At 53.5% G+C, this 11,443-nt stretch overlaps 1 protein-coding gene across 3 annotated transcripts in view; it reads left to right on the top strand.

Annotated features, from left to right (window-relative positions):
* The first annotated feature begins 1,071 nt into the window (after positions 1-1,071).
* The window catches only part of FGF13 (fibroblast growth factor 13), a 445,889-nt gene continuing 435,517 nt past the window's right edge, over positions 1,072-11,443 (top strand). For 2 of the 3 annotated variants that reach the window (XM_047844640.1, XM_047844637.1), the window contains exons 1-2: positions 1,072-1,192; positions 2,330-2,549. In XM_047844640.1, the coding sequence (XP_047700596.1) occupies positions 2,501-2,549 (49 nt within the window). In that variant the 5' untranslated portion in view covers positions 1,072-1,192; positions 2,330-2,500. Of the gene's footprint in view, positions 1,193-1,566; positions 1,646-2,329; positions 2,550-11,443 lie in introns of those variants that run through there. The other variant, XM_047844638.1, reaches the window with a different exon arrangement.

Below are 11,443 nucleotides of genomic sequence, written 5' to 3'. Positions count from 1 at the left end.
GGACAGTTGGGTGTCCACGGTCTAAGGACTCTACCCGCATCCCCTGGACCTTTCCTCTGAACTCCCCCAAGTCTCCGCCCCCTTTGATTTCCGGTCATTTGAAGAGAAATTCCTCCTTTCCCCAAGTACTGGTATTAATTAATGGTCCAACCTTGGGGTGGATAATCACATTGTGTCATCAGCCTCCAGATTATTAGATATAATTTACAGGAAAAACAGACCTGGAGTTCCTCCCAGACCCAGGACTGAGGGCCGCAAATTGAGTTTCGAAGGTTGTCGACCTTTAGACCCAGGCTGGCTTGGGCCGCAGCCCACTCTCTTGGTCTTGAAAGCCACAGCAGGCTCTTGTAATTGAGTTACCGCTTGGGATTCAGTGGGACTAATCCATCTATATAATTTCTCTGCCTGGTTTAATGCCATTAACGAAACCGAATTAAGGATCGGGTGGAGTTGGGTGGGACCAGGGGAAACGGATTCTCTGCGTGGGAGTCGCTGCCGAGTCTCCTCCGCCAGGCTGGAGCCTCTGGTCTGATTAATGGACGGCTCTGAGGACCGGGTCGTGTTAGCTGGGCCACCCACCCCAGCCCCCGAACCTCAGGGTATCCGCGCGCCTGGACAGGGGCCATGAGTGGGGGAGGGGGCGGAAAGGGTTTCCCAGCTCGCCCTAGGGCTCGTTCCAGACTTCGCCGTCTCTCCATCCCTTTCCTTGGGTCTTTCTCCCACCCCAATCGCCGCCTCTGGTGCAATTTCCGGGCAGTTTTCCCTTCTAGTTCAAATCTTCGGGGACCTTCCCCGCGTTTTGTCACCGGCGTGCCCCAGGCGACGTGCCACCCCACTCCTCCCTCTCCAGCACTCGCTCCCAGTTGCCACCTCACTCCGTTTGGTTGGGGCTGGCTCTCCTGGATGGTGGGCACTCTTTTGCGCCCAGTTTGCCAACCAGAGCGCTCAGCCCTAGGAGGAGGGGCCTGCGTGTGGGGGTGGAGGTGGGGGTGGGAGGTGGCAGCCGCCGCGGTCAGTTTCACTCTCTGCCCCAGTGACACCCAGATCCCAGCGCGCCCTTCTCCCAGCCGGGGAGAGCCCGGCTGCCTCAACTTGGGCGGCCGGCCGGAGGCGAGGAGTCGCCGACTTCCCTCCCGGACTGAGATTCCACCGCTCGGTGCGGGCACTTGCCGACAGCCGGAGTCCCCAAAGTGTAGGTGGCGACTAGCGCGGGCCCGGGGAGCAGAGGGGCTAACCGGGGCGGCGGGTGGGGCGGGGGGCGCCGGGCTTCGATGTCCGCGGCCCCGGAGCGCGAGCCCGCTCCGGCGGCGCCCGCAGGCCCTGCCCGCCCGGGGCGGGGGGCCCGGGGACGCCCGGCCGCCACGCTAGCCCGCTCTCCGCCGGGCTCGCCGGGGTTTTGCCAACCGGCGGCTGACGTCGGCGCGCCCCTGCCGAGCTCTCCTTTTACTACAGCCGGCAGGCGGCTCCGTGCGGGCCCCGCCCTCGCCGGCCCCCGCCCCCCCGCGTGCCCACACCTTGCCGTTTATATAGAAGGCGCCGCGGGCTGAATTCGCGGCTCTCTGGGACCGGAGAGTTCTGGGGAAGGAGAGCGCGAGCGAGGGAGCGGGCGAGCTCCGAGGGGGTGTGGGTGGAAGGGAGAGAGCAGGTAAGGGCCATCGGTTCCCGCTCCTCCGCCCGCGAGCCGCTCGGGTCCCCCCTGGGGGCAAAAGAATAGCAACCTGCAGACGGACGGAACAGAAAGAAAGGGGCGACCCTCCCCTCTCGGTTCCCCGCGGGCGACGAGCTGCGCGGCTCTGCGGTGTAACAGGCTCACACGTTGCTCATCACATGTTCAAACATTTCCCTTTCGGGGAGGCTCGTTATTTTTAAGTGAATATTTTCGTCTTTGTTTTGATTGTTTTCAGCCTTCCTCGGGTCTTTATTTTGATGGAGTTGGCGGCCCGCAGCGGATCGGGAGGTGGGGGGGAGGGGGCGGGGGAGAGCAGCCCGCCGGCGCGCGGGCAGCCCACCCGGGCGATTCCCCGCGCGGCCCGCGCCGGCCCGGCGAGCGGCCCGCGCGGAGCCCGGGGAGGCCGGCGGCGGAGCCGGGAGTCCCGGCCGCACCTCCCGGCGGCCCCGGGGGTTGCGAGCGCGGCCCTGGGCGGGCGCGGCGGGCGCGGGGCGCGGAGGGAGCGCCGCGCCGCTTTGTCTCTTCACTTCTGGAGCCAGGCGAGCGGCTCCTCCCGCTACCGGCCGATCGGGCTCGCGGCGGCGGCGGCGGCGGCGGCGGCGGCGGCGGCGACGGCGGCTCCTCCTTCACCCCTCTCCTTTCCTCCCCACTCTCTCGTAGGCAGCGGCGGCGGCGGCGGCGGCAGCGGTGGGGGAAAAGCGGATCCCGCCCCGAGCCACACCGAGGGGAGGCTGCGGTCGCGACTTGCCGCCCTAAGCACTCTCCGAAGTCCGGCCCGCTCGGCGAGGACTTCCGTCTCCTGGGCGACCCTTGTCAAGCAAGCTGGGATCTATGAGTGGAAAGGTGACCAAGCCCAAAGAGGAGAAAGATGCTTCTAAGGGTAAGCCAGCCCGCCCGCCCGCCGGCTTCCCTTCCCTTGGTTTCCCTCGCCCCTTCGCGTGCGCGCCGCCCTTCGGCGGCTCGCTGCCTCCCTGCCTCCGTGCCGGAGCCTAAGCTGCCCGTGACCTCTGCGACCCCGGGCGAGAAAGGGGGGCCGGGCCGCCGAGGGAGGGGGGCTGGGGTCGCACCACTTTCCCTCCTTCCTCGTGGAATTGTCGCCCCGCGAGTGCCTCCAGCCTCTTCCACTCCCCCTCTGGACGCACCGTGGTGGCGCTGCGGGCGGCCGGAGCTGCTGCAGCCCGGAGCGCCGGGAACAGCGCTGCCTGCTGCCGGCCGGCCGCCTATCCGTGCGAGTGCCTGTGTGTGCGTGTGCGCGAGTGTGCATTATGTGTGCTGCGCGGGTGCAACATGGTGACATACTCAGGAATCTGCTCCACTCTCACAGACCCAAGCTCCAATCCACCTCCAACCCCCTCTCCCCGCCCCCAATGCAAACAAAGAGCCTGGCCGAGACGCGAGACCCCTCCCCCCACGCTCCTTTCCCCCTCACACCCCCTACTCCCCAAGTCTCTACCCCCTCCCCAGAAGGCGGGAGCTTGCAACCTTCGACACGCCGCGTGCAAAAGTGAGCAATCCGGGTGCCCCGGCGCCGCCCGCGCTGCGCCTCGGCAGCGCAGCCTAGCCAAGCCCCGGGAGAACAAAGGCTGTTGTCCCCTTGCCACTAGTGCCCAGCGGGAGCGGGCCTCCGCGGGAGGGGAGAGTCCCCTCCCTCCGCTGTCTGGGGTTCAGCCACCTGGCCCGGGGCTCCCGGCCGCCGGTCCCCCGGAGTGTGCGTCTTGGCCTGGGGCCTCCCACCGGCGGGTTGGGGAGGCGCAGCAGAGAAGGGCTCACACTGGGGAGAACTCAGAAGGAAGGGGGGGGTGGTCTCCCCCGCCCGCCCCGACCCCCGCCAGCGTTAGCTGTTGCCTTGCTAAGGACCCGGCTTAGCTCAGGGACGTAAACCGGAGGTAGCATCCTTGGAGACCCGCGTGCAGGGAGAGGCGCAGAGAGGGGTGTGGTAAGAGCAGTTGGGAAAAGGCAGGTGCCTTGGACTCAAGTGTCCGGAATGGCTATAGAGGAGACACTGGAGCGGGTCGGACCGGCTCTGAGGGCCCCAGGCACGCTGAACCGCAGCGACCCACACCGAGTCCAGAGTCCACGCTGCGGAAGTGGGGCTGCAGCCAGGGAGCCCCACCTTTCGTTCACGGGGCCCTAATTCCTCCCTGCACCCTGGGGCCCCCCTTCCCTCCCACTCCTGTCCCTATTCCTTTTTCTCATCTCCTCCTTCTCGCCTCTCCCCATCTCAGAGCTTGCTTTCCCGGGAGATTCTAGGGCAGCACCAGCCCTCCCCCGCTGAAAGTTGTCAAAGTCTTCAGCTCAGGGCCTTTATCCTTGTTTCTAAATGGAGTCGATCTCTTCCCACTAGGGGAAGCGTTGAAGAAAGGCCCGGAAGTTTGTAGGGAGTATAGATCCCGTTGTCCCAAGGGTCTGTGTTGCCACTGGCCTGGCTCAAGGCTAGAGTTCAGCCCCTTCGGACCCGCTCATAGCTGCTGGCTGTTGGAGGTGCGCAGATGAATTGAAACAGTCACTTAGAAAGTAGAACTCTTGAGTGTGCATTTCCAGAGCTTTCCTAATTGTGGTTTGTCTTAAACAGGCATTTGTACCTTTAAGAGAAAATGACTTCAGAGTTGTTAAAAGGTTTTGTTTTGCTATGAGGACCCAGGGAGGTAACCAGGACCCAGAGAGACATAACCACAATGGAAGAAGATTGTAGCACCACATTGATCTAGGGAAGTGATTTCCTTTCTGAAGCTGGGAGTATTTCAGGTTTGTTTCTGGAACTTTGGTTCCTGATTTCCAGCAGGTGGTTACTACCTCAGGTTTATTTCAGGTGACCTTTGGGAGGACCCTGAATCCAAATTCACTCATGGAAAGTGAGTTGGTGGTTTAGGAATGTAATTTCCAATCGTCCAGAATGGAGTAACAGGTCTGGAAACATTAGGACAGGTTTTTGTAACTCCATGGTGAAAATTTTTACTAGGCGTATGTCATAACATTTTCTCATGTTGACTCACCACATTTGAAACCGAATACCTCTCTGCAGGAATTATGTAATTAGCAGTTGGAATTATGGTTGTAATTAGGAGAAATTAAAGTAACTTTGATAAGGCAACTTTTAAGAAGGGAGTTACCTTTCCCTAGGAGATGGGAATCTTATGGCTGCTGAGAGCAGAAGTCCCATTTTTGCCTCCGTTGGTTGTTGAATTTAGAGCATTTTGAAAATAGCCAGTGCGTAATACTCGTTAGTATTTTCTCCTTTCAAGTATGTTAAAAGCCTTACCCTACCAGATTTTGAAGACTACTTTTTCTGTTAGAGACGAAACATACCAGCTCTATTTCTATTTTTAACCGAGAAAGTTTTCTGACCATATTCATAAAGAGGTTTGGTTATTTACAAATTTCCTACGTACGGGCCATTTTTGAATTTTTTTAAGTTTAGGAAACTCACGTGCACACCCTTTGCAACATGGCGAGATGTAGGATTGAACATTTAACAGATACTTTGAATATACACACATTTGATTTCGAACAACAGTGTGACAGATGATGGAATCAAGTCAGTCATTTGAATGAATTTCATAATCTGTTTTCAGAGCCTACTGTTCATTTAAATTCAGCCTCCCACCCCATCATTTGGGGTTCATGCCCACAGCCTATCGTGACTACATAGAAGATTATAGTAGATTATAGTGTTTCCAGAGTTTTGAAAGCACAGATAGTAGGTAATCAGTAAGTTATTTTGTGCTGCTGAATGAAATAGGGCTTTCAGAGCACATAAATTGCCAATTGTCTTTAAATGATGTTTTTTTCAACTCGTTGAGGTTAAGACCAGTCTCAGTGATGGGCCATGATCTTTTCCATAATCTTTTCCCTGACGTAGCCAGACAAGATAGTCTGTCCTCTTTTGTGGGTGGTGGGGGGGGGGGGGAATCTCGGTTCTGTTTGAAACTGTTAAAATGGCCTCTTGTGTAGCATATCACCTTTCCCGCATTTATTTCGGCTTTGCATGAAGTTTTACGTTGGCAGATGTGTATATAGCTAGTAGCACTCAGCTTCTGAACAGGAGGACCTGTTTCCATTTCAGGGAAGAAGAAAGCATAACATTTGTTTGTGGAAGTGGATATTCACTTAGCTTTGACTCACCCTTCTCTACCCTGTCGCATAAAATCTTTTCGGCAGTTCTCTGTTGGAAAAGCACTCGGTCGAGGCTGTGTCTGGTTTATTGCAACTGTGTTCTGTGGCATTCAGAAAACATGTAGCCTCCTGCTACAGATAACACCAAATCATCCCTGGGCTGAGTAAAAGTGCTAGCCAACTCTTGATTTCCAAAGTGCCATTTGGCTTGCAATTACCTGCCGGGAGTTGGGTGTGGTTTTTGAACCACCTTTCCCCCCTTGTGCTTATGGAGAGCCATCTCAGCCAGGCAAGTTTCCAGGCCACGGGCTGTGGGCTGTGGATTCTCTTGGTGAGATGGTCTGGCGTCAGGCTGGTGATGGAGGACAATTCCACACATAGTCCAAGAAGCCACTTGCACAGCTGTTGCTATAATGGATTGTGGTGCCAGCGTGCATTTACAGGCACGGCTTTATTTTCTCCTCCCTTCCTGGCCCTTTCCAATAGCGTCTCTAACCATTCCTAAGGACAGGGCATTGTGGTCAGGCAGCCAGCATGTCAAGTATTGAACCCCGAATGCCATTCCAAAAGATCATCTTGGTCTTGGTGGATTACTGTAATCACTTCTGTCAAGTGTCTTTCTCGGATGTGGGCCCAGCGAAGCAGGTGTTTAGAGGTATCTTACCCACAAGAAGTCATGACGTTGGTGACCTCTTATTGAAAAACGAACAACCATAATCTACCTCTTGCTTGTGTAGGGACCTGTTTTTTCACCTTGTGAATAAAATCATCACGGACCAGTGGTTTTATGGAGTGTCATAAACGCCATGTTTTCTTCTATGCCGAAAGTGATCACCGCCTCGGTGAGGGTGTGTGGCCAGGGACATCTCGAATCAGGAATGTCCGTCTCTTCTTGGGGATAGGTGCAGAAGACACATCACGCTCCCCAGTGCTCTTCCTTAGCAGCTTCAAGTTGGGACATGGTCTCTTTGCAGCTGTGCTGCTTCATGTTCAAATCAATGCCTCCTTCTGGGAATTACAATCAACACGGAACGACCGGAATGTGTTGGAGCTCCTCAAATATATCCAATAAAAAGGCTTTCTAGTGTCTGCTTCGTTATGGCTTATATTTTTGGAGTTGAGAGATTTGAAAGGAATAGAAAATAATCGCCACGATTAAACAATTCAGGGAGAGAAAAAAAAAAAACCCCATGAGTTAAAAATACTTCGGGTGGAGGGCATCCCCCACATCTCTTACCTTGCCAAACCTAACACGCTCTTTGAAACGTAAAGATTCGGCAAATACTGTGGTTTTAGTATTTAGTAGAGGAGACAGACGTCTGCATAAATCATTGTCGATAGTCACCAATTTCTGTTTGCCTCTCCAGAAGACACATTAGCCCCAGGATTTCTCAGCACAGGCTGAGGAGTGGATTTCACGTTTGTTGTACTGAGTAACGTGATTCATCTTAGTCCGAGCCAACTTCTCACGTAGCTTATCTGTTTGCGATATACTGGTTCTACAAACGCACTTGAATCGGATTTCTGACATCTTTTTAATGCGGCATTCTTGTCACTTTGGTGAATGCCATATCTTGATGAAACATTCATCAGGGATGTGGATTTCTGGGTAAATGCGTTAATTTCCTGCAGAAGGTGAAATAGTATATAGCAGTCATTATGACCGCCTCTCCGGCCTGCGGGTCTAATTTCGCCTTGAGTTGGCAGGTTGTTTATTTTTTCTCTAAAGCAGTGTTTTCCAGGGTATTAACTCTGAACATGGGAGTTTCCTATTAGACAGGAGAGAAGTTCTTGATTCTCGGGGTATGATGGAAATGGGGACTATTCTATTAAGGACCTGGGTTTGTAACAGACATGAAGCCCCAATTACGATGACCGTATGTTGGGATTACTGGAGGTAAAGGCAGTCCCCACGCCCTACTCGTGCCTCTGCCCTTCGAAATTGCTTTTAGTATTGATTTTCATTTTTTTTTTCATTTTTTTTTAACGTTTATTTATTTTTGGGACAGAGAGAGACAGAGCATGAACGGGGGAGGGGCCGAGAGAGAGGGAGACACAGAATCGGAAACAGGCTCCAGGCTCCGAGCCATCAGCCCAGAGCCCGACGCGGGGCTCGAACTCACGGACCGCGAGATCGTGACCTGGCTGAAGTCGGACGCTTAACCGACGGCGCCACCCAGGCGCCCCTAGTATTGATTTTCAAATGGAAATGGTATTCGTGCCACTGGCTAATGACCTCCATAGACAAAGGGCAGAGGGTAGTAGGTGTCCCTGATTCTTTTAAACTCTGGCAGCACCCCCGGCTTCTGTTGGTGGAAGGTTTGGGTTGATATCCTAGGAGGTGCAGTTGGGCTGGCATGAGTCCGGTTGCTTGCCTGGCCCGCCTGCCCTCACCCTTCCGCACAGACCTCAGATTTGGTTTGCACAGTCCCTCTTTGGCCTAAAGGAATTCTCAGCATGTGTGTTCTTTCTGGATCCTGTCAGGAGGGCCGAGGAAGAAAGGAAAAAAAAAAAAATCTTCCGATGAAAGGCAGGCCTGGTCAGAGGCCAAACTGGAAAAGAGTTAATTTAAAAAAAAAAAAATTATGAACTCAATTTCCTTTTGTGTAATTGAGGATTATACACAGTACCATACACAGATCTTAAGTGTGCGTCTTGATTAACTTTGACAAATGTTTACACCCATGTAATGAGCATCAAAATCAAAATCTAGAAGGTTTTCAGCACCCCAGAGGGTTCTCGCGTGTTCTTTTCTCGTCATTCCCTCTTCAGAGGCAACTTCTCTTTTGATTTCTGTCACTTTGTTTTAGTTTTGCCTGTTATCAAATTTCATATAAATGGAATCAAGCAGTATGCAGTCTTTGTTTCTGCCACCTAGTCACCTCTCCTTTCAGGACCCACTTAACACCCTTTCTCTGGTTTCTTGGGAGCCCCCCCCTCCCCCGCCCCCCACCAGGGCACTCAACAGGGTCTTGGACTTGGCAGGCCCATGAGGAGTACTTGTGGAATGGTCTTGGCCAGATGAGGATTTCCTTTAAGCAGGGGTGGGTTTGATTCAGCATTTAATAGCAGTGCCAGTACTGATCACAGTTACGATTATAGTAGCTTCTAAATTACCGAGTGCTTATTTAGTAGCCATGTATTATTTTTACGTATGTCCCATTTAATCCTCACGACAGCCAAACAAAGTAGTGATTAGTGTTTGCGGACTCAGAGATGAGAAAGTGAAGCTTACAGATCGAACATAGCGTGACGAGGTCACATAGGTCGCGGGTGGGACCTGACACAGTGATTGGCGTTGTAGTGATTAGTGAATGATGGTGCAATGCAGGTACCAAAACTCTTTGGTACTGTGCTATGTTCATTTCCAGTTTATTGTCAGATCAGAAAGCTGTGTGTTAGAGAAAGGCCCTGTCTCTGTCTCACTGTGGCTTAATCCGATAGATGCCTGGGGATACTTACATCTTCATTAAGGATTGCCAGAGGCAGAGCTTAAGGAATTCACACCTTGGTTGGTTGGAGACATAATTTTGGTTAGGGTCTTAACAGTTTTTCTAAGCACGAAGGGATTTGACGCGAAATCTCCTGCATTCTTCGTAACAGTCTATCCAGGATAGATATGTGCCCTATAATCACTCCCATTTGACAGAAGAGAAAACTGAGCCTCAGAGACTGAGGCCAGCCTGAGGTCACTTAGCAAGACGGTAGAGGGTTTGAGCCAGGTCTGACCGACTTCAAATCCACCTCTTAAACCCTGTGTCATAGCGCTCCCTAGGCATCACAGGTGATTCTTTTCTAATCACAGGTTTGCACAGAGACAAAATGACTTCCTGTTGGCCAGTGTGGACATGATTAGGAAGAGTGTGCCTATACGTGCACGCATGATTGCTCCAGGGCTGTGGTTTTTGTGCAGCTGCATGAATCGCTGAACATCTGCTGAGTGACTTTTCCCTACCAGGCACTGTGCTGGGCCCTGGGTGCACAGAGATGAGAGAAACCCCGCCCTGCCTTGGGGTTGCCCTTCATTCTCTTTGGCCTTGGACATCCTGCCTTTTTACTTTTCATTGTGTGTCTTCCTTCAGTTGGTCCTGACTGCGGGTTTTCAGACTTAAGCAGCTGTCAGTTTGAAAATAATGGTGCTTTGCTCCAGAGCTGCGTCTGGGAACTTGCTTCACCTGTGTTCTAAAGATTACACTTCCTCTGAATTCGCTGCTGGGTAAAACTCGCAGTTGTTTATTTTTTTCCCCCTGTTACATGGCGTACGCTTTCAGCCTGTCTCTTGTCAGAATCCTGTCTCAGTTCCTTCTCTTTCTCACCCCTACCCTATTCCCTCTCCCTCCCTCCCTCTCCTCTTTTCTCCCCCCTCCTTTTCTTGTCAACAGATGTCAGTGGTTTCATTAACTGAATGAGGTTCCTTAGGGGATGCTGGGCGCATTGGAGGATTCTCATTTCTGGATTTTCTCCCTTGATAGCTATATTGACTTGAGTGAAGAAATCCACCCCTTAAAAGGGTAGCTCCGTGGAAGAGGCTTTTCACTACTTATTATGTAACTCATTTTAAATGGAAAAAATACAAAAAAAGTGTGAGCTTTACTTTTTATACTATTTATGCTGCCTTCAGTTAGATAATATTTCCAAAAATATATCTCGTTAATGGAGACACACGCCTTGAACGAGCATATTAATTATAGTTCTCAAAGTTCGGAAGCATGTGGTTGCTGTTCTGCGGAACCCGTGTTTAACAGCTGTAATTAACTGTGTATTGCGTGGTTATAGGTAAGTTGAATAACAAACGTGAAACCCGCTTCTCAAAAATTCCTCCGAATTGTGGAGGTAGCATTTCTACTGCTCTTGAACCGGGGGGGGGGGGGCGGTGAGTAAACAGATCGAGTTCCTAAAATATTTAGCTTGCTGTTAAAAGTAGAAGTAAACAACCCAAAGCAGGCAGGCTGAGCTCAGTTCTTGAATATGCCTATAGATATTTTCAGAATCTCCTTTCAAGCATGACTTTGAAAGTATTGTGAATTGACCTGCTTATTTTGCCTTTGCCTTTGATTCTGTGTGTGTGTGCCTGCCTGTCCCCTGGCGGGGTGGGGGTGGGGGTTGAACGTTAAGACTTCCAAGAGCTCTTGGATTTGCGCGTGGTTTCCCGAGCGCAGGGAACGATGTGAGAGCCGTTCTGCTGGAAGCAGGGCCGGACGCTCCTGGATGCGGTCGGTCCGGGGAGTATTTGTTTTGCGACTAGCTGGGGGGGAGGGGGAAGAGCCCAGACCGTAGCCCTGACCGTTCTGGTTACCCGCGTCCCTCGGTCGCCGCGGACCTGGCCGGCGGCTTTATTACAGACCTCAGTGTGCTCATTAGCCTCGTGATGTGGCGGCTGCCTAAAAAAGAAACACGGAAAAGTTGTGTCACCGAAGGTGAAACTTGGCGAGGCGCTGCTCGGGCGCCGGGCATGACGAAGCTCCTTCCAGGCGGCGGCGGCCGGCCGTGCCCCCCGGCCCGGGTGCCCGCGGCCCGGCCGGCTGGCGTCGGGACGCCGCGGAGCGAGCCGCGGCCGGGGCAGGGCTCCGGCTCCCGGGGCCGCGGCGGCGCGGGCGGCTGCAGGCGGGGGAAGGGCTCGGCCTCGCGTCCCGGCGGCGGCGGCGGCGGCGGCGGCGGGCG

This window comes from Prionailurus viverrinus, chromosome X, assembly GCF_022837055.1.
Source record: "Prionailurus viverrinus isolate Anna chromosome X, UM_Priviv_1.0, whole genome shotgun sequence".
NCBI lineage: Eukaryota > Metazoa > Chordata > Mammalia > Carnivora > Felidae > Prionailurus > Prionailurus viverrinus.
Note: the sequence above shows the minus strand (reverse complement) of the source record. Positions and strands in the feature narration are given on the sequence as shown.